This window comes from Vespula vulgaris, chromosome 15 (assembly GCF_905475345.1).
Source record: "Vespula vulgaris chromosome 15, iyVesVulg1.1, whole genome shotgun sequence".
NCBI classification, from domain to species: domain Eukaryota; kingdom Metazoa; phylum Arthropoda; class Insecta; order Hymenoptera; family Vespidae; genus Vespula; species Vespula vulgaris.
The window spans coordinates 2,336,061-2,360,000 of record NC_066600.1 but is presented as its reverse complement, the minus strand read 5'-3'; the positions used below and the strand labels follow the sequence as shown (position 1 = coordinate 2,360,000).

The 23,940-nt window shown below is 38.3% G+C and overlaps 1 protein-coding gene across 11 annotated transcripts in view; it reads right to left on the bottom strand.

Moving 5' to 3' along the window:
* Positions 1 to 23,940, bottom strand: part of LOC127069452 (dachshund homolog 2) — a 218,104-nt gene that overhangs the window by 83,018 nt on the left and 111,146 nt on the right. For 10 of the 11 annotated variants that reach the window (XR_007783549.1, XM_051006500.1, XM_051006502.1 and 7 more), the window contains one exon: positions 23,739 to 23,801. The exons of the other annotated variant lie outside the window; for it this stretch is intronic. Coding sequence is in view for 9 of the 10 variants with exons in the window: in XM_051006500.1 (XP_050862457.1) it covers positions 23,739 to 23,801 (63 nt within the window). In the remaining variant the exon portion in view is untranslated. The remainder of the gene's footprint in view (positions 1 to 23,738; positions 23,802 to 23,940) is intronic. 11 annotated transcript variants of the gene reach the window in all.

Below are 23,940 nucleotides of genomic sequence, written 5' to 3'. Positions count from 1 at the left end.
AAAAATACTGACAATGTATTATCGAACGAAATAAATAATGAAATAATAATAATAATAAAAATAATAAAAATAATGAAGACGATGATGATGAGAAGGATGCAAATACTATAAGATCTGTTGTTGTCTGTTTCCCCTCATCTTTTCCCTTCCCTCTCCTCTCTTCCCTTTTGACTAATAGATCTCAGCAGCAGTCACGACACAATCATACACAGACTACTGTTACTAACTTCATATCAATCCAAAGGATCTCGGGTGCCTCTAGCGAAGCACTCGTAACCAGTAGTGATAAATGATGCGAGACTTCTACCGACGATTGAGATTAATTTCATGTATATATATATATATATATATATATATATATATATATATATATATATATATACACACATGAAATTTTACCATCTTTTACAACTATCAATACACACAGACATACACAAGATTCAATTCAGCTGATCAAAACTTTCAAAATTATATAATCTCGATTCTAAGTCCTTCCACCCCTTCTCCCCCCCTCTCTCTCTCTCTTTCTATCTCTCACTATCCTAAAATTTACCGATAATTCGTTGAAATCGATGTAAGAGAAGAGATGACTCCGATAGAAGAGAGAAGAACACGGTTGCCCTTCCTTCGTTTCTGTTATAGTCGAAGCAGCTAATTATGTATCCCCTGCGGGACCCCCCGCAGACAGGAAATGAGGCTCCCCTGAGTTCTCCTATCCGTTCCATATAATACCTATACAGAGAGCCTATATAAACGTACCTACGTCTTCTCGTATGCCTTGCGTTACTCTCGAAAATGTTCAAGATGGAGAAAGACAGTGAAAATACATATACACGTGTACACACGCGTTCATACATATACATATACCTAGACACAGTCGGATTAAGTTAGCCTTGGGATCAAGATACAACGACGAACGAAAACGAGGTAGGACGACGACGACGACGACGACGATAACCTCTGACTTTATGCCTAACAGAGAGAAAGAGAGAGAGAGAGAGAGAGAGAACAGCGGTTTAATTAGACGACGCCCGAGATTCGCCTAGAAATGTTGATTGAACTAAATTGTTTTCCTCTGGGGTGCCTACCACCTCCTCTTCGTGCTTCTTCTTCTTCTTCTTCTTCTTCTTCTGCTTCTCCTTCTCCTTCTTCTTCTTCTTCTTCTTCTTCTTCTTCTTCTTCTTCTTCTTCTTAATCGAACCCAACCTGAACCCTCTCTCTACCTCATTGGTTTCTCCTCTTCCTCCTCTTACCACTTGTCCTTCTGTTTTTGTTCTTGGTACGGAGAGTTCATTGGGGTGCTAAGGAGACAATGCTGATCAGTCGTCGAGATAACTGGCTGTTTAGGCAAACGACTTTCTGGGGTAGCTACCGTCAGCACGTTGGTATACTGCCCATGGAGAATGGATTCTTATAATACAGGGTGTCTAGAAAGTAACTAACTCAACTCGTTACGATTACCCTTTAACTTGGAATATTTATACTGTAGACAATATCGTGTGTATATAGAATTGATTTTTCACAAAACTAATATATATATATATATATATATATATATATATAATATACACATATATATAAGTATACATATACTTATATGTACACACACACATTTATATATATATATAAATTTATTTTTAAATCGTCGTACCAATGTGAACTTTGATTCCATCACACCAAACTCTCCTTCTGTAAATATACAAAAACAAGGAGAACGTGAAGCGTACACGCGATTATCATACTACGTAATTATAGTCCGCAATGACAGGTATCGGCAGGAGCTATAATCATTCCGTCAACGGGAGTCGCCGTTTCGAAACGCGTGCCTCCGGTAGCTCGACACAAAAGACGGTTAGGTAAAGGTGAGAACAGGTGTAGTGTTTGCGGGTTCGAGGGGGACTCGAGGTAAGAGTAGAAGGGCCAAAGCCGCCGTTACTAAATATGTTTGCGCGACCACGTTGTAAGCCACAAGCCGAGTCAATCGTTTTACTTGTCCTTTCATTCTCTTCTTATTTTATTTATTTCCTCTTTATGCATTTTCTTTTCGTTTCTTTTCTCTTCTTTCTTCGTTTCTTTCTTTCCTTTTCTTTTTTAGCTCCAAAACATCTTTCTTCTCTTGTCTTGTTACGAGTAAAAATTATGGTTTGTCAACGAGATTATTTAATATACACATATATACGATATGGGTACGATTAAAAAATTAAAAGTATTTCATCTTTTGTAAATGACTTATCTAACATCAGGATATATATATATATATATATATATATATGCTTCATTATTATTATGATTATATAAACTTGACACTGATAATAACTAACGATTGTCTTATAAAATTGAATAATGAAATATTAATATGATCTAGGAAAGATGCATTCCATTTTTCACACCTTCTATCCCTCGACGACTACCCTCATTCTCTCTCTCTCTCTCTCTCTCTCTCTCTCTCTCTCTCTCTCTCTGTCTCTCTCTCTTTCATCTTCCATCCATGAGAGTATCTCCTTATAGTCATAGGAAAGTTCTCGACGAGCACGATACGTTAAGCATTATGGTTAACATGGAGTGTTTCTAAAATGGCAGTGCTAAACGTCATATATCAGGAATGACGTTGGAAGGAAGAACCCAACAGGGATCTGAATTATAAAACACCATCACTCTTATCTACTTCGATATACGACGATCTATCGATAAAACGAGTTCAACGTGAAAATTATTTTTAATATTTTAATATAACAACAGATAGTATTATTCGTTCGAATTAATTAATAGCACCAGTGTATATTTTCTTTTTCTCTTTTTTATAAAATTGTGTGAAAAGAATCATCCGGCTTCTTTCTATTTAAATTATATATAAATAAATAGTACATTGCATTTTCAAAATGTTTTGGATATTTAAAAGTGCAAGAGAGTACAAGTCACCGTTTCAACTAAGTTATGGTTGCTCTAAGTAAGTATCAAGCATCCTACATGAGATCCTACATCCCAAGCTTATGAGATACACGAAAATGTATCTAGGAGAAAGCCCTTGAATTATGAAACATTCTCGTTTCAGCTTCCTGCTCTCTCTCTCTCTCTCCCTCCTTCTCTCTCTCTATGCCGTTTGTGGTCCTAAAATAATCGACGTTTCTCATCCCTTGCTCTAAATACATCCTAGAAACTGAGATACCATAGTCCGACAGGAACTAAAGCTAATCTAAACGGAAGGTAGCTTAAAAAATTTCGGAATATATCCCTATGATGCATTAATTAAACTTACATTTCCCTAAAGCAATTAAAATTAATTCAAATAAAATCGATTAATTAATTATACATCCTTTTTTTTCTTTTCTCTTTTTCTACTTACAATATCTCACATTGTTCTAAACAATAAGATATCAATAAAAAAGAAAGTAAAAAATAAAGCCTAGTCATAGAATTTTCGATCGTCGAAATCACAATATTTCTGGATGTATCCCCTCCATCTTATTCTACCCCTACCCCCTAACATCATAGAAAACTCCAAAAGCATTTTTCAATTTCACGAAACTTTACGATAGAAATCTTCCCCATGAGAAAGGACTGAGGTGAATGCTTTTGACGATGGGTACCAAGGAAAAAAAGAAAAAAGAAAAAGAAGAAAAAGGGAGAGTTAAGAATGGTGGGGTACAAAATAAGAAGAAAAAAAAAAGAAGCTGGATGTTCGGCCGGTTCGCGAAACATTTGTACATAAATCTGAAAATTATGACTCGTTCGTTCTCTCTCTTTTTTTCTCTCTTCTCTCTTTTCTCTCAGACAAGGCATATGCCTGGCAACGCGTAACGGAGAGATAACCGAAGGGCAACCCCTCGTAAACGCAACCGCACGCACGTGCGCGTATATAAAGTGCAGCTATGTATTTTTTCTCTCTTTCTCTCTTTCTCTCTCATTCTTGCACAGTATAAATCAGAATCAAAGGGAAAATAAAAATCACTTTTTCTTTCCCATTCTCACTGCGGATGATTCGATTAAGGGCTATCGATGGTCGTTACGGGACCCGTCACTATTCTTTCTGTCTTTTTTTTTTGAACTAGGAAAAGAGAGAGAGAGAGAGAGGGAAAGTGAGATAGCGAGAGAGGAAGAAGATCGAAGCTTATCGCGGTTTTTCGATGGAGTCGATCCCGCACCAGGGATAAGCGAGAATCGCCATACTTTTCTTTTACCCTATGTCTCTCTTTTTCTTTCCTATATTTCCCTCGTCGATATTTTTTTTCTCCCTCCGTACATACTTTCAAAGCTTTTCGTTCTTTCTCTCTTTCTCTCATCCTTATTCACTTTCTATAATCTATGATTTTCAAAACTCTATACTTTACGTACCACATATGTAATTTATAATTATTATCAGAGAGACGTATCAAATAATGAAAAAGAAAACATGTAAAATTTTCTATTGAACGACGAAGAAAGAACATCTTATATATATATACATACATACAAACATATGTATGTGTGTATATGTGTGTATGTGTAGTATATATATACACATATATACTTATAAATAATTCCATTTCGATTTAACCCCTTTACTATTTCAGCCTCGGGGGTTGGAGAATGTAGAGTAGGAAAGTGAGAGAGAGCGAGAGAGAGAAAGAGAGAGAGAGAGTGAGAGAGAGAGAGAGAGAATCGAAGAAGGTCGACAGCGATAAGTCTCTCCCAGTTCGATCTCTCTTCTCTCTCTTTCTCTCTCTTTCTCTTCCTGGCTGGCTTTTCCCAAACGCCTCGATGCTCAGCCGGCAGGCAAAACGCAAATAAACTCAGGATCTCCCTCGTATTTCCAAGCCGTTCTAGCTCACCGTCCAGGCACGGCACAGCAGCCCTCTCTTGCCGGAGGCTAGATCGAAGAAAAATATGCTAAAGGAGTGAGTGAGAGAGAGAAAGAGAAAGAGAGAGGGAGAGGGAGAGAGAGACAGAGAGAGAGAGAGTTTCGTTTTTTATTTAGAAAAGAATCGTTCATTCGCGTGGAACGATCGATGTTCCGACCTTGTTTCGATCGTTTTCCTCTAATTCCCGTATATCTAATTAAAAAAAAAAAAAAAAAAAAAAAGAAGTTATCACTTCCCCTTACGTAATTAATAATAAACAATTTACTGCGACTACGTGAGAGCTTGTATATTTTTCTTCTTCCATCGTTTTCTTTTCCTCTTCTTCTCTTTTCTTTTTCTTCTTCTTCTTCTTCTTCTTCTTCTTTCTTTTTTTTTTGATTGAAGAGAAAAGAAAAAGAAGAAAAAAATTAAAGGAGAAGAAGAAAGAAGATAGGTGTTAAAAATCGTCGCATGGAATGGATCGCGAAAAGAAATATGCTTGTGCCGAATAAAAATGCGTTGAGTAAACTTTACGTATTTTCCATCCTTCCAAGAGAAGGAACGAGTCGGTGAATGAGAGAGAGAGAGAGAGAGAAAGAGAGCACGCGTGCGAAAATATACGCGTAAAAGGGCTCTTATCGGGTTTGCGCAAGAATAGGATTCGACGACGCTTCCGAAAGCCATAGCCGAAACGGTAACTGCCACCCTTCGACTGATCGAACTTATTTTCTTCCTTCGACACGGTGACTCTTGCAGTTCCAAAGTCCTCCACCCACCACCCACCATCACGACCACCAACCACCCTTCCCACTCTATCCAGCCCTTCTTTTTTTTCCACGTCGTACGACTCGCGTCGATAATATTTGACTGAAAGGGCGTTTCTACGAGAGTCAGAGGTAGGAGGGTCTCGTGCTATTTTTCTGGAAAATTGAATAGACAAAATCGAACGTTCTTGCTTTCAGCCATTTTTCTTCTTTCTTTCTTTTCTTTTTTCTCTTCGTACTTGAAATACTTTTTCGAATGCCCATGAAACTCGTTCCAATCGCAAGTGATTTTTCTATCGAGAACGTATTAAGACACGTATAAAAAAAAAAGAAAAAAAATAATAATAATCTATAATCTGACTTATACGATTTGATGAAAAGAAAAAATTATATTAATCTGTACTCTCAATAACAACAATAATAATTTATAGCATGAGTCGTTTGATTTGACAATGAAAAATGATAATTATTACAAAAATGTTATCATATAATTTTTTCATTAAAATCCTTTTACACATTGACATTAAATTAAATAGCTACGGTATGAACTTTGAAGTAGTTCGATTCTCGATGAACATCGATAGCGACTTGAACGCTTAACAGAAGAGATTCTCTCTCTCTCTCTTTCTTTCTCATCGGAGGAAAGGACGTGCGAGGCAATTAATTGCTTGGTGCGAAACGAGACGAGACGGTATTTCGTTTCGAGTTACCCCTTCTCTCTCATACACATACCACCCATCTTCCCGCGTTTTCTCGTCGACCTACGCTTAATTTCTAACCCTTTGCACGCTCTCGAGTGAGAGAGGGAAGGTAGGAACGCGGGAGAGTATATTAAGCGACACTCGGAATTACAAATAACAAATTGCAATTTGATTCTCCGCTCTGACTCGTACGGAGAGTTACGGGGTTGGTTGGTGTTCGTCGAGCTGCCGAGGGCGCAATTTATCATTAGTGACGACAATTTGGTGACGGCCTTTCTGACTCTCGCTTTCTCTCTCTCTCTCTTTCTCTCTCTCTCTTTCTCTCTCTCTCTTTTTCTCTCTCTCTATCTATCTATCTATTTCTCATTCGAAAGGGAAACGAAACGTTTTACCCTCGAGCTGCCATCGAGAAACCGATCTCACGCTTCTTCAAACGCGAAAAAAAAGAAAAAAAAAAAAACAGAATAAAAAAAAGAACTGCGAAACTCAATACATCGTTATCTCTCTTCTTAAAAAATTCTCTATCGATAAGAAACATTCTATCGAAAGAAAAAAAGAAATCAAGAATAAAAAAAATTGATGCTCCCACGACGGCAAATTTCGAGAAATTTACAATATTTTAAATGGATCTCGAGCTGTTACAAAGTTGAGTCCTCGAATAAAAGAGGATCTGGTTGATAGAAAGAGAAAGAGATGGAGAGTGATGCGAAGGGTGAAGAAAGTCGAAGGTTTGCAATGGAGAAGAAGGATAGGGTAGGGTAGGGTAGGGTAGGGTAGCTAGGTAGGTGGGATGATGATGATGGTGGTGGTGGTGGTGGTGATGGTGGTGGTGGTGATACTGGTGATGGTGATGGTGGTGGTGCTCGGGCGTATAGCATAGAGGGAGAAGAACGGTTTATATGGCTAAAGGCGCATCCCTCGAGCCGTATCGATCGTTGACTTTAAAATTCAAAGAGACCGACAATAGCTTCCCTTTCCGGCAGGGCCTCTGTACTACAATATCATATTCCGTTCCTTTCGTTTCATTGTCTGGTAAAGCCTGCGCTAATAATAAAAGATTGCTACCCTGGAAGCTATGCTTGGAAGAGAGTTAGAAGAAGAAGAAGAAGAAGAAGAAGAAGAAGAAGAAGAGAAGAGGAGGAAAACGACGAAAAGAAGAGAGAGAAAGAATGAAAGATAGAGATAAAAAGAGAAAGAGAGAAAGAGAAAGAAAGAGAGTAAGAAAAAGAGAGAATGAGAATGTAACGGCAAAAGTAAGGGCCAAGCTCGGAAAAGTCTTCCCAACTTTGGTAGTACATCATCCAGATAGCCAGGCCCATAATGCTACACTGAAAAGTTCCTCGAATTCTGTTCCCGCGAATTTAATATTCCGCGCACGGCACTCCCATTGTGTTCACGCGCTTCTTCTTCTTCTTCTTCTTCTTCTTTTCTTCTTTTCTTCTTTTCTTCTTCTCTTCTTCTCCTTTTTCTCTTTCTTTCTCTTTCTTTCTTTTCTTTTTTATTTCTTATTTTCTTTTTTGCTTTCTCTTTCTCTTTCTCTTTTTTTCTTCTTTTTTTTTCCTCGAAGATCTATCACTTTCGAAAGAAAATCTTCGTCAAATCGATCGGCGATCACGATTTTTTTTATTTGCTTACCTAATATGATATAGATAATAAAACGTGTAAATTATTTCATACTGATTCTTTCTTCCTCTTCTTCCTTTTCTTTTTCTTTTTTCGTTGAAATCTCCAACAAGAAAAAAGACGAAGGAAAAGTGACGAGCTATATGTTCTTCTGGCAGGAGCAACAATATACCCCGTTCAAATTACGTAGGTAACGAGAACGAAGAGCAAGACATTCGTTTGCGGTAAGGGAGATGCTGATATCGTCGAGTTTAGGGGAAGAACGCAATACAATGGACGATCGTATTAAATCATAAATGTAAACGAAGATGGCAATGTATTGGGGAGAGAAAGAGAAAGAAAGAGAGAGAGAGAGAGAGAGACAAAGATAAAAAGAGAGATAGAATTAATGGAAAAAGGAACTACGTACATATGTACACAAAGCGTCCTTAATAAATCATCAATTTGTAAAACTTCTTTCAAAACTCAAATTCAATTTATGAATATTCGTAAAATGTAAGGAAAAATTAATTTACAAAGAAAAATCAGTTTGATAAAATTATACGATATTTATGCGAAAAGAGAAGATATATATATTTTTTAGAGAAGTTAACATAATAAAGAAAATTCTAAACGTTATCAAAGACTTAGAAACTCGTCTTTAATTTCGTGCTTCTTATGAGAAGACGTCTTCTCAATCGGACTCATTCCTTTTCCCTTTACCACGCGGGGAACCACGGGGAGGATCAAACGTTGAGCATCAAAAGGAAAGTATTACGGATGAAAAGAAAGGAAGGATCGTCCGTAGTAATTCCTGAATTGTTCGATATAAATCTAGATATTTAATATCCTTCGAGTTCAATATTAGAACAAAATTAATAACTTTATAATCGATGAGTCAGTTTTCATTTAATGAACAATGAATTCTTTCTAAGAATGAAAATCTTTCACTGTGCGTATTAAAATAAATAATGGAAGAAAAAAAGAAAATTCTATCACGTCGATAAATGTGTAATACGCATATTCATTTCATTATCATAAAATAATTATTTACATTATATATATATAGATATATAATTCTTTTCATATAGAGTATATAATTTTATGTATAATTTATCTATCGAATGATCTTATGGAATAATTAGTACTTTTATAAAATCGTAAACGAAACGGAGGGTGCAAGGAAAGAGGAGAGGAGGAGAATGCACCTGAGTCAAAATTAAATGTTTCCGTCAAGAGAAAGAGAAAGAGAGAAAGAGAGAGAAAGAGAAAGAGAGAGAGAGAGAGAGAGAGAGAGGGAGAGGGAGAGGGAGAGACACAAAATGAAATATTTAGCGATCTCTCTGGGGGTTCGTCCCTGCAAAACTCGAAGGTTCTCTCTTTGTCGGCGAGGATATAAACATAGGAACGAAATGGAATGTGGTAACCCCTTTCCTGCCGCGTATTCCGTATGCCTGTTGTTTTATTATCGTGACGTCGAACGCAGTTATCGAAAATTTCTACCCTTGCTCTTGTGTCCTACTTTCTATAGGAAAAGGGGGACACGATTAATACAATTTCCAAATTTTGAAATTAATAAAAGGAAAAAACAAGAAAGAAAAAGGGAGGGAGAAAAAGAAAATGTAAAAGTAAAACACCGAGTGTGCAGCAACCGTTAAAGCGAGTTGTCAAAAATAATTGATAGTATTTAAAAATTGAAAAGCTGAGGATATATATCGATGACGAAGGTTTTTTTTTCGTTTGAAAGAAGAAAAAAGAAAAGGAAAGGAAAGGGGGAAAAAAAAGGAATAACGAGTCATTCGAAAGGTTGGATAAAGTCTTGTGAAAATTGACGAGGTTCGCGTGGTACGAGTTAGATTGATCGCTCGAGTGTTTTGAGGAAAAGGCGTACGTGAAAAAGAAAAGGAAAGAGGAAGAGGGAAAGAGGAAAAGAGAAAGAGAGAAAGATCGCGTTGAATGGACCGGATTGAAACGTCGAAGAGTGAATAGAGGTCTGAAAGAAATACATTAGCGCAATGTGAAGGGTAATTTGAAAAATAAACTGGAGTAATCGAACGGCAGAATAGAAACGAAAGAACGTTTTCTACTACTCGATCATATTTCCTTAAAAAAAAACATCCACGCTTATAGAAAAAAAATTAAAAAGTTATTAATCATTTAAGGAATGAATCAACGTTTTTTAGAGATTTGAAATATTCTCGGAAAATCTCAAAGTCCGTCCCATCGAAATAGTATTATAATAATTTAAACCACTTATACTCTCGTATCTATTAGAAAAAAATATATATATAATTTTTTTTCTGTTTAAAATAACTTACAAGAACGTTTCATGGCGATTGTACAAAAAAAAAGAAGAAGCCAAAGAGAGAGAAAAAAGGAAAGAGAGACAGATTAAAATTTAAATAACATTATTTGACGATAAAGGCGCGAAGAAAGATATCTCTCTAATCGAGTTCTCGTCTTCTATACGTAGGATTAGAAAATGAACGTGTATTCTGTGCAAAAAGCAGGTGCATTACTCGCTCGCAAATGCTTTACGACGATTTTATTGTCGGCCCCCGGTGTTCAGCGGTCGTATTTAACGTTTTATCCCACAGCGTCCATTCTATCCTCTCTTTCTCTACTCTATGGCACCCTCTTGCAAAAGGGTTACGATTATATTTTTCAACTATACGATCTACAGAGAAAGAGAAAGACAGAAAAAAAAGAGAAACAGAGAGAGAGAGAGAGAGAGAGAAAGACAGATAGAGAGAAAGAGAGATAGAAGGCTCTTCGAATCGTTTCATAAAAGTCGTCTGGCACATTCGTTCTCCTAGATTATTGCACCGACGAGAACGAGATATATATTTTATTTATTATTTCACTTTTAAGGCGAGCCTATGCTTGGCATCTTCGGGACAACGTCCAGCATCAAGGGATTAAAGATGGAGAAGCATAAAGTACGAAGAGAGGAACATTCTTTCTTTCTTTCTCTCTCTCTTTCCTTCTCCCTTTCTCTCTTCCTTTCTTTCTTCTTCGACTTCTCGAGTCGGCAAGATCGAAGATGGGAACATAGCTAGTCGGCAACACTTTGCTACTTTATTTCGCGCAAAACCGCTCGCACGCGTGCTTTAATTAAACGAGCACGCTCTAACCCTCGTAAAATCGTCTTACACCGCTTTCCGCGGACCTTATTTCGCCTTTAAAACCTTGCCGCGAGAATATTTTATCGCCCACCACAACTCGCGAATATGCTTTCTCAGAGGAAAGAGAAAAAAAAAAGATAATTCTGAGAGAATACACATACATAACTTTGCCAGAAGAGATACGCTATCTTAGAAAAAAAAGTTTGAGAAAATAACAAGCGCGAATAACAAGGTCGAAGAAAGACAAAAAAAAAAGAAAGGAAGAAAGAAAAAAATTATTATCGCTATTATCGCTGTGAAAATCTTATCTTTCCTTTCGAAACTTATGTAATATAATTAGTAAGTACGAATAAGTATCAAGTATAATTAATTATATACTACATACGATATAATATAATTAATAAATATTAATAAATAATAAATATAAATATTAAATGTAACTGATAATTGTATTCGATATAATTAATACGTATTAATAAATATTAAATTCTTTTTTTGTTTTCTTTTTCCCTTTTTTTTTTCTATGAAATCAAAGTACCTTTCGCACTCGTAAATCTAATAAACTCTTTTACTAGGGATTATACTAGAGATCATGAAAATCAATTTGGCATAAATGGCATAACGCTGATCAATAGAATAACTTTTTAGTTTTTATCGCTTTAGTTTATCCTAAACGTAAGAACAATTCGAGTATCAATTTTACACACATACATACATATATATCGTACCAAGCATCGAAAGAAAATATAAATGAAAAACCTATGTCCCATTGAAAGTTTATATAGAGCTATTGATCGATTAATTGAGAAACGATTTTCAAGAATTATCACTGGGTCCTTCTACATAATTTTCATTAGTTATGAACCATTAAGTTCATTCACGTTTCATTCATGTTTCGTTCCATTTCATGGGATAATAAATAACATATTATTCATGCGGAAGAACGAAAACGAGACTTCATTGTGTCTTGTAATCGAAAAACTCAAGTTTCAAAAACGACAAACAAATTATTACTGCGTTACTTGTTCTAACGAAACTGCAATGTACAAACTGTCGGAATAATATAAGATATATAATATATACAATTCTATAATATATACCTATATATACTTTTTAAATCCCACCACATCAACATCATAAATAAAACATTACAACAATAAAAGTTATATAAAATCTGATGGATAAGATAGATCGTGAAGGTTATAGTGGTAAGTTGGACGTTCTTCGAAAGGGGTTCTTGGGGGTTGGTTACTGTGTCGAAGAGGGTTGGAGTTTAAAGCTTACTTGGACTAAAATTAAGGAACTCGTGATGTACCACGCGCCGATTTCGAGTTAGTCGAGAAGAAGTGGGGTGAATATGTAAAGGGCAGAAGGCTGTGGGGCGGGGGTGGGAAAAGGGCTAGGCCGCAGCTGCGACATCGCGAAATTACGAGGTGCCTGTAGAGAAGTCCTCGTCTTCGTCTTCGTCGTTGTCGTCGTCGTCGTCGTCTCCTTAGTGGAAGCGTTGACAAATGACACGAAGGCAAGTTTTATTATTTTAGATGTCGGCCCATCAGAGAGCCAACGTGGTTACGGCTTATACGAACCCAGACGCCACGGTTGGATGTGTTTTACATATATTTTCTGACGATCTCCCCAGAGTCAACTTCCTCCCTAGCCCCTTCCTCCTTCCCTCCCTCTACCCCCTCTCTCTCTCTCATCTTTCTTTTCCTCTTTCTCTTCCCCTTTCTTACCTTCTTTTCTATCGTTTCGAGTTCCTTGACAAATCCCTTCGGGGTTTTATTAGACGAAACTTTTTACGATGAACTTTATGTATCTATAATATCTATCTATCTATCTATCTATCTATCTATCTCTCTCTTTTTCTCTCTCTATCTATCTTTCTCTGTCTCTATGACAAACGAGTGTTTAGAATAAAAAGAAGTTCGTAGGAATTCGAAACATTTCGAATTTCATCGGCGCACGTTTCCAAACTCACTTGGAATACTCCCTACTACCATTTTTTTTTCTTCTTCCCTCGTGTTTCTCTTTCTACGAGAATAATATCACCGAGAACGTTTGCTTTCGATTTTCCCGCGAGCATATTTACGTTACCGATGACAAATGGTTTTTAAAACGAAGAGAGGATGGAAGAGGAGGCGGGATGGGGGAATGGATATGCGGAAATCTCGAAACAACCGTACACCCGTTACAATTTTAAGACGAGCATAGGAAATATCAAGGAGAGAAGAAAGACGAAGAAGATGAAAAATAAGAAGAAGAAGAAGAACAAGAAGATGATGATGATGATGATGATGATGATGATGATGATGTTGATGACGATGATGAGCCAGAGAGAGAGAGAGAGAAAGAGACAGAGAAAGAGAAAGAGAAAGAAGAAGGATATCATACATGGAGAAGGAGAAAGATGGAAAGTGCATCGCAGATGCGCCATGACTGATGTTCCTTACTTCCAGATGTAGGAACACTACTATATACACCCATAATACTTTTATCCTTGGTTGTTGTTTGTTCAGAGCGTTCTAAAATACCACCAATGGCAAGCTACGTTGGTAGGAGGGAAATAATGATGAAAAAAAGAAAGAGAAAAAAAAAGAAAAGGAAAGAGGGAAAAGAAGAGGGGGAGGAAAAAAGAAAACGAAGAAAAAAAATCGAAGAGAGAAAGAAAGAGAGAAAGAGAGAAAGAGAGAGAGAGAGAGAGAGTGAGTGAGAGTAAGAGAGAGATAAAAAGGAAGAAACGAAAACGAAGTAGTAGTACTTTATGTATGGGTTTGTACGAGCGCGCTCACCCGCGATTATCCTCGTAAAAAATGACGGTTGCATCAACAACGTCGAACACGTGTACTTGTAACGTCGTCCTCCGAGATGTTAGGCTTTCATCGTCCTCGATGATGGACGTCTATCACGTGAGACAACGTTCTCGTCGCGGCCTCCTTTTCCTTCTTCTCTTTTTTCTTTTTCTTCTTCTTCGTCTTCGTTTTCTTCGTCTTCTTCCTCTTCCTCCTTCTCTTCTTCTTCTTGTTCTTTTTCTTCTTCTTCTTCTTCTTCTTCTTCTTTACATTCTTTTACCACTTTTACTTCGCCCTCTTTTCCGTTCTCCTCTCTTTCGAGCCGCTGTGAAGTCTTCCTACGAGTTGCTCGTTAACGTTCTAACAGCATACTGATCGCTGTATACTCAGAGGGCAGGACGTTCCGTTTTTCCTTTACCTCTAGGAAATAGTAAACATATGATACGACCTAGCATACAATGTCAACGGAATACAATCATCCCGATGCAAAAGGAAAACAGCTTAGTTGCGTAGTAATTTACTTACATGGAAATAATAACGTCGCAACAACAAATAAATGGGCCTTGAAGAGAAATGAAAACAATGACGGAATAACGTGTGTATATCGAACGTCCTCTACGTACTTACATAGGTATGTACATACATACATATATATGTGTGGGAAGGAATAACTTTTTACGAAGAATTATTATGTATCGCATGAAACTATTTTTTATATTCGATTGAAATAAAATAGGTAATTGCAAAATTGCACGAAAAAAAAATAGAAAAAAAGAAAAATAGAATCCAGGGAAGAAAATGAGAGAGAAAAAAGAGAAAGAGAGAGAGAGAGAGATAAAAAGGGGTAGGTTCGGAAAGATCCGTTTAGGGGACTTATCAATTACCGGGGACGAGCAGGAGCCACTTTTCGTTGGAGCCTGGCTTTTACGTGCGGCTATGTAAATTGAAGAGGTTACACGGTTTTACATATTTCAACAGATTCCTGTCACTCGTGTAGAAGACGAAAGATAGAGAGAGAGAAAGAGAGAAAGAGAGAAAGAGAGAGAGAGAGTAAAGAGAAAGAGAGAGAAAAAGAAAGAGAAAGAGAAGGGAGAGAATGGCGCAGAGAGACGGCTGGTGTGGTAGCCACTCGAAAAGTGCTGGGCGAAGCGTTTCGTCGAGTGTTTTATGGAAAGCTTTAGAATTGTAGATTTTCTCTCTCTCATGTTCACGGGATTTATGATGGCCGCCGACGGCAAGCGAGAAACGTTCAACGTGTGCATTCTCTCTCTTTCTCTCTCTTTCCTCCCTATGTCTGCTGCTACTTGCAGCCATGGCGAAAATATATAAAAGGATATTATTTAAATTCTTGACAAATTTCAAACTCGAGCCTTCTTGTCTTTGGCACGTCAAAAACATATTTTTCAAGTCGTGATCAATGTTGAGAGGTCAACCATGGGAAGAAGAACCATCGAGTTTATATCTATCTATCTTTCTATCTATCTATCTCTTTCTCTCTCATACTCTTTTTCTTTCTTACTATCTTTATATATCTACTCTTTTTCTCTTTCAAGGAGAACGCCCGCGAGCGATGTGACTCGCTATTGGATTTCGATTGAAAAACGATTATTCTTATCGAGTGACCCGTGGACTCGCAGCTCCTGCTCGTTTGTCATCGCCCGTTACGCTTTTCTCTCTCTTTCACTCTCTCTCTCTCTCTCTCTCTCTCTCTTTCTTTCTATCTTTCTCTTTTACTGTCACCACCAGCATCCCCGAACATCGTGAAGGATCTTTTCTCCCACCCTTCTTACTTTCCAACTCTTCTCTCCTATGTCCCTGGCAAACTTTCACGATTCCTGTCCCGACGATCGACGGTTCTTTCGTATTTTCTTTTTCTTTTCTCCTTTTCTTTCGTATTTCTTTTTTTTTTCCTTTTTTCTTTTTCCATTTTTTTTTTTCTTCAAACGACATGACTTATTGCCTTCTATACTTATATAACAATGTTTTTTTCTGTCCGTTATAAAAAATTATTAATATTTGAAAATAACATTAGAAAATTTGTGTGGAGAAAATTGTTGTTTGAAATCCTTCTCTTTGTTTCTTATTTTTTTATTTCTTTTTTTTATTTCCACCCTAAATATCTTTAAACGTCGAAAATAGAAAAGGATGAGCGGAAGAATTTGATTTGGGAGGGAGCAATAGTCGGAACTGCAGAGCATACATGAAACTGTTTGATCTGTATGCATATCGTAGCAGCTCTCAGTTTCACAAATTCTCTCTCTCTCTCTCTCTCTCTCTCTCTCTCTCTCTCTCTCACTCTCTCCATACAGTAGGAAAGAAGAGAGAGAGAGAGAGAAAGAGAGAAAGAGAGAAAGAGGGCCTGACCCTGCAGGGCAAGCACGTATTTGCAGAAGGGTCGCTGATAACACGACACCGGACCCATATATTTATACGTATGTATGTGTTCGTATTCTCGTGAATGCGGACGGACACTGTAAATATTAGTTCATTACCAAAAGTGCCAGTAGAACCATGGCTACGAACGTTTGTTAGAACTGTATCGAACCGCAGGAACGTTCGTTCGCGGTTTATTTAATACCACCCTTTTAACTGCTCTTCTCGATTTCATCCCTCTTCCTTCTTTCTCTCTGTCTTTCTCTCTCTCTCTTATATTGTAATAACATTTATGGAGTAAAACAGATTTAGAAACTAATCGATATTGTTTAGGGAGCACATTTAATTCACGAAAGGGATTTCAATGAAAATTAAATCGATGTCTATATCTTGGAATTAAAGGAGAAAGAAAATTGAAAAAAAAAATAGGAAAAAGAAGAAGGAGAAGAAAAAAAAAAGATTTCCTCTTGTCACGCAAAAGACATCGATATCTACACGTATACATACATACATACATATATATATATTTACACACATATACACGCGCACATACACACGTGCACTAAGAATTATCCGTTCGTTTCGATATAATCGAAGCGATGGAGCCCGTTAGAGACTTTCCATCAAATCGATCCAATTCCCATAGGGGACTCAGTAGTGAACGAAGGAAGGAAGGAAGGAAGGAAGGAAGGAAGGAAGGAAGGAAGGATGAAGGAGAGGGAGAAGAAGAGGGAGAGAGGAAAGACGAGCTCGGAAACGTTTTGCCGGAAGTATTGCATGTTGTGGGTTCATAAATAAGATTACGAGAAGGTGCTCGTACTCGTAGTAGTAGTAAGCGAGCGGGTGGTCAAAAGAAAGAGACAGATATATGAAAGAAAACCTAAATGAGAAGAAGAGAGAAGAGAAAACTCAACTGGATAATATAGTATTATCGTGTGTGTGAAAGGGGGAATCATTTAATAAGAATAATATATCTTGACCGATTCAACGATACCCGAATTGATGTTTCATAGAAAAGTAGAAACAAAGGCAAACGATATATCTAGGTATATCAATACTACGCGTTTGATACTAATCTTTATTGGTTTAGTTTCTTTCTTTTCCCTTTTTTTTTCTTTTGGAGATACAAACGATACGATTGAGAATATTTCTAATTGTAATTATCTTTTCAATCGAGACACGTAAGAGATTTTCTTAGGAAATTTGATCGTTAAACAAAGTTAATTTGGTAACATCCTGTTCCAGTTAAAAGTATAGAGTTCAACGATCCTTCGTCGGCACTAATCGTAGGAATAATTAGTACGGAGCTTAACGTTGCTGGTAGGAAGACGGTGACACGTCAAGTCTTCTCTCTCTCTCTCTCTTTCTAACGTCGAGGTTCGTTCGCCACACGACTCAACAAATTAGATGACGATGATCGTAAGCTCGTTAGTCTTCGGAACGACCGATCGTCGAGAAAATATCGTCGGCGGTACTTTCGACGATAGACGGAACAAGAACGAAAGATAGATACAGAGAGTGTAGACGAGACAGAGAGTGAGAGAGAGAGATAAAAAGAGAAGATGGTTTAACGATGAAATACGAAAAGAACCGAAAAAATGGCGAGTCGACTTTGGATGACAATTTCACGGTACATTAGTCCTACTACTCTCTCGGTGTATATATAAAATGCATGTGTTTGCGTATGGCACATCGTTACGCCCTGAGACCAGGACTAATTATGTTTTTAATTAATCACCGTTTTGTCGCACGAGAGGAGGAACGAAAACGCGTCGAGGCGTTGAAGTCACCGGCTTTCGCTCGTCGCGTGCCAAAGTTTGCTCGGTGTACCTCGTTACCGAGCGCCGACGTACGTTCTAATAATGCACCTTGGTAAAACATGACACCTTCCTACACACACACACACATACGCATACACGCACGTACACATATATATACATACATACACAACGACTTTCTATCTGTCCGTCTCTCTTTCTCTCTATTTTTCTCTTTTTCCCTTCTTCGTTTTTCTCACAGTCTCTTCAAGGAAAGAAGTATTTACCGTCCAAGAGACGCGTGACAGGTTTAGGAGACTTCGAACGACGTTCTTTCGACGCATCAACGCAAATGATCCGGAAACTTTGTCGGCAGAGAGAAGGATATTAAATATGTGCATATCCAAAAATATTTTCTAACGGGCCCACCGCCGAAGAATTCCTTTGTCTAGACTATGACGACGACGACGACGATGACGACGAGTGGGATATAAATAATTTGTCGTAAATATATGCATATATGTGTGTATATATATATATATATATGTGTTTCTTTTTTCCCAAAGTGTTAAAGGATTCGAATCCTTTGGAATACCCGATGAATTATTTAATGAAAAAGAAAGAGAAGAAAAACAAAAAATATAAAAAAAGGGAAATATATGTGAAATAAAGTGTTAAAGGTCAAAAGGAGAGAAAGATTACATGAAATAATAAAAAAAAAAAAAAAAAGAAAGAAGAAAAGAAATAAAAAGAGGAAGGAGATGATCGAGGACGATCGAAATCGTTTCGTGGCGTCGATCAAAACGCACGATCCTTTCTTATATTCCACGAAAAAAGGATATATAAATTATGTATAGAGATATTTTCGAACTAGAACGTTTAGGATAGTCAGTCAAGCGACGTAATACATGTGTGACGTAACACGAGACTCCTTTCGAGAAAGCTTAAGTTAATCGGGAGAATCCTGCGATTTAACCTCCTTTCTTCGATGCACGGTTCCACATAATCGATTCGTAGAAAGGATCGAACGGGCCATGTTAGTATGTTTCCAAGGATGATCCCTTTTTGTCACGTTGGATCAACTATTTTTGTCTGAGGTAGATCTCTCGATCGTTATTCACTCGAAAATTCAGACTCACGCGAGCCATCCTCTTATTTTTAACATAGTTTTATCAAGAAAATCATTTCGAGTGGTTAATTGTTCTTTCTTCTGAATCATTTTAAATAAAAACTAGATCACGAAGAGTCACGATCTAATAACTCCAAAATACCACGATTTTTAGTATCCCATTTTTTTTCTTTCATTTTTTTTTCTCTTATTGTATAAAAAAATTATATCGTTCGCGTCGAACGAATACGTTAATTAACATCGAAGTTAATTAATCCATTAAAACGCGTTAAAGAAAAAATAGACAAAAAAATTAAAAAAAAAAGCGTAACGATAACGTCGAAAAGATAAACTTGAAATACCGAACCTAATTCGGTCGAATTTTTAACAACGTATTTTCGTTGTTAAAAATTAAATCTCTACGATTATCGCGTTAACGAATTAAATATTATACGTTATCGTTACAACTTATTAACTTATAAATTTGTCAATTCTCTGACAAATTCTTTAAGATTCTCAGCTTACGTATTCGGCTTATAGTTAAGTATTAAATAGATAAACGCGTTAACACGCAAATAGACGTATCATCATGCACACAATTGTAATCAATCGACGTTCTTCAAAGACGAAATGCATTTCTCAAGGCGTTAATCGTAACGCATCATTATTACACGCACGAAAGCGAAGCTATGTTGTACTACTTGAGTAGAGGATGGTGTAACGCAGCGGGACTCGCGTCAAACGTCTGCGAGACATAAATACGTCAGGGCATGGTGTGCGTGCCAAGGCGCTGACAGTTCGTTTGAGTGCAATTAGCGTCTCTCCTTCTCACCCTACCCCTACCTCCCCCTCTCCTCCTTCTTCACTCCCCACTCGTACTCTCCCCTATCCTCCCATCCTTGTTCATAGTCGACGCCTCATGAGCTTGCTATCGCGTAACAGATCGCCGAATGAAATTACCTGTTTCTCTTATTTTTCATTCCCTTCTTCTTCATTCTCTTACCGTAAAACCCATAGAAATGAAAATATATTATACAGAATATGTATATATGAAATCAGAAATATAAAATATACGAGATAAGAAAGATATCGATTAAAACGATACAATAACAGAATTCGTTTCTAACTCTAAATATTGTTTTAATTTCATTGTTATCTAATGTACGGAGATACTGCGATTGGTATTAGATCCATTTTCGAATCGGATAATCGATCATGTAGAAAAGGCTATAGTTGACATTAACAAACGTTTTCGTTTAATTCACAACCACAGAGAGGAAGAGTGAGTGAGCGAGCGAGCGAGTAAACGAGAGAGAAAGAGGAAGAGGGTGGAAGGGAGGTCAGAGGGAGGCAGGGGAAGAGGAAACGAGCACATAGCACGAATCGCCCATAACGAGGAGGCTCAACTTTATGAATATTATTTTCCAGCAGATGTCCCGGACGATAGGAGCCTCGTCGACGTCGCCGACGACGTCGTTCTGGTAATTAATGACGCTTACCCGAGAAAAGAGAGAGAGAGAGAGAGAGAGAGAGAGATTCATAGCTGGGGTTGCGATCGTTACGAGAAAGAGAAAGAGAGAAGATACACGAAACCTCGAGGAAGCTAAAAAGAGAGAAAGAGAAAAGTAGTAACGAAAATAGAAGAAGAAGAAGAAGAAGAAGAAGAAGAAGAAGAAGGAGAAGGGGATAGAATTTTGGCAGGAGGGTTCGACGATAAGAAAATCCAGCTTGGTGAAACCAATGGCAACTCAACGGTTGGATGTTGGATGGAGAACGACAATGCGCTTTGAATTATGCTAGAATGACTCGGTAGTTTTAAAGCCAGGAAGCCGACATTAGCGCATTGATACCAGAACGTTCTGGGGGACCATTAATATTACTTACTTTACGGGCTAAATTCTCTCTCTCTCTCTCTCTCTCTCTCTCTCTCTCGTACTCTCTCCAACATAGAGAAAGAGACTGTATGTTGAGTAGAGAGACAGAGAGAGAGAGAGAGGTTTGCCTCTGTCGGAGGGTCGTGCTCGCGTTTTAACCGGCCGCCTCTATCCGGGGCTCGTAGCTCCGCGTATTCGCGAGTTTACCGCAGAATCAGATTATTATCTCGCGCGTACCCTCTCCACGCATTTCTCCCGGGAGGCCAGCAGCCACCCAGCTAGAGCCACCCATTGTCACCGTACCGCGCTGCCGGCCGGGCTTAACGAGCTAAATTGGGAAATCGATGATGATGTCGCGATTCTCCGTAGTCAGGTTTTTACTTCGCTTCGATTAACGTTCGATCCTCTTGGATGTTCCGGTGTCAAACATATACATATATATAGAGATACGTATAATAGGAATATAAAGATATTATAATAGATCTATTGGGAATAATATCTGTAATAATCTTAGAATGAAAAAAGAAATATATATATATATATATTTAGGTAATATCGAGTTTGTGAAAGAAAGAAACACTCTGTAGATATTCGGAAATTGAATTTAAACGTGCGAAGGAAAAAGACAAACGAGCGGTATAATTCTTCCCAAACGAAAAAGGAAACCTTCCGTCGAGTTAAACGTTTGTCACGTGCAAAAGCGCTTGGATTAGACTCGACGTGGGATAACAGTCGAAAGAGAAGAAGAAAGAGAAAGAGAAAGATAAAGATAAAGAGGAAGTGAGAGGGCGTGAGTTGGACGAAGAACGGGCAAGCTGCTGTAACACCAGCTCTCTCTTTCTCTCTCTCTCTTTCTCTTTCTCTTACTCTTTCTCTCTCTTGCTCTCCGTTTGCTTGTAAAATCAAAAGGACAAACAATTAATAACGGCGTTGCCGGCGATTAATCAGAATTTAACTCTCAGTTAAATACTCGGGGGTTCGTTTCGTGCTTGCGGCCTCTCTCTCTCTCTCTCTCTCTCTCTCTCTTTCTCTCTCTTTCTTTATCTCTTTCTCTGTTGGTCCAGTCGAAAAGAGAGAGAAAGAGATACGAGGAAGAGAGATATAGAGAAGGAAAGAGGGGAAGAGAGAGAGAGAGCTCGAAAGGGGTGAGAGCACGCAGAATAAACAAAGGTTTACATCAGTGTCAGTCGCAACAAGTCCGAATTCGTCTAGGGTTCTCGGCATGAATATTCACGGCTGCTCTCGCTTGTCCGTCCCTTCGAGCCACCCTTCGGTTCTCCGTTTGCCTCAACCGGCCGTCGATCCACCCCCATATACGCTAACGCTTCCTCCTCCGTGCCTCGTCGTCCATTTACCACCCCCTGCGATATCCATCGAACGGCTACCAGTCAAAGGCCCGAAATCACAATACGCGTTTGTCCGGTTGACGAAGTCAACGCTGGGCGGCTGCTAAAGCAAATAGAATGTGAGGGCGATCGCCACGGGCCTGATGAAAGAGAGAAAAGAGAGAGAGAGAGAGAGAAAGAAAGAGATAAAGAGAAAGAGACCGGACCAGTGGTCATTACCTTTGAATTGGAAATGACGTTTCCAACGTTATCGTCGAGTGCCGATTTTCAAAGCTCGTTTTAACGATCGCTCGAGTCTCTTATTTGATCGAAACCCTCGATACGCGAATTTCCAAGGAAAAGGAGAAAGAGACAAAGAGACATCGATAAACATCGATAAACTTTCAAAGAATCGAATCGACCGTCTTATATGTCTAACCAATTCTAACCATCAATGATCATCTGTCTATTACTACTACTATTAGCACCAGTACTGATACTACTACTATTACTTCTTAAGATAAAAGGGAAATCGGCTTAGTGAAGGTTTTAGCGAGCCCTTTCGCCAAGAGAAAATTGCCGAACGGTCGATGCGAGTGTTTCGAGGCCAACCGAATGATTTAATCCCCGAATGATGGACGTTCACGTCGCGACGATGATCTGCGTGCCGTGAAGTGACAAGTGGTTAGGATCACGGGGAAACATCGTGGCTCTGTGTGGTTGCGCTCTGAGTGTGCGCACGTTACTGGTATCGGAGCAGCAACTCGCGGTTCTCTATTGGTATTTGCTATATATCGGTGACTCTCGCTTGCTTTCCATCCAGACCAGAAGGAAAGAGGGGTATGTAGTTTCAGGGAGGTGTGTAGAGTTTGCGAGAGAGACAGAGACAGAGAGAAAGAGAGACAGAGAGAGAGAGAGAAAGTGGGATGAGAGAGGCGGAGAGCTCGAACCGTACAAATCATGTTGGCATTACCGCGTCAGGCCTCAGGACTCAACCTGTCGTGCGACCGGAAACTCGACGCTTCACGGTAATACTGATTTATCGGAAGTGCAACGGGTTGGTATGCAACGCTGATGCAACGCATACGCGTCAGGGACACGTGATTTCGGCGTTACGAGGATCTTCGGGAATAACGAGATTTCCTTTTTTTCTTTTTTCTTTGTTTCGTTTTATTTTGTTTTCTTTTTCCTTTTTTCTTTTGAATTTCTTTGCTTCGTTCTTCCCTAATTTTTTTCCTCTTTTTCTCTTCTTTCTTTCCTTTTTTTTAATCTTATTTTTCTTCTCAATTCCGAAAACCGAAATGTCGAAACGTATAGCGCCGTAATCGATATCGAAACGCGATTTCTAAATAAGTCGACTCGTTAAAATGTTCTCGTTCGATAAGATTCGTTTGTAATAATATCTCTCTTCCCTTTCGAAGATCGACAAAACAGAATTATTACTTTTCTACGGAGTTAACGAGATTAGATCGATAGGCTTATTACTTGTGTGTCTCTTCCTACCTTTCAAGGTGTTTGACAATGTCTTCGTAGGCAGCTCGGCAGTTTTCCCATACCGTCCCGGACCTGTGGAACACAAAAGGCAATACTTGAGGTAAAACAGGACAGAACATAAGAAATTTTAGCGACAATATTTTTCACGTAGGGATTGGATTTCCTTGATCAGTCTTTCTGATCAAGGAGAGGAAGGATTTTAAAGAAAGAC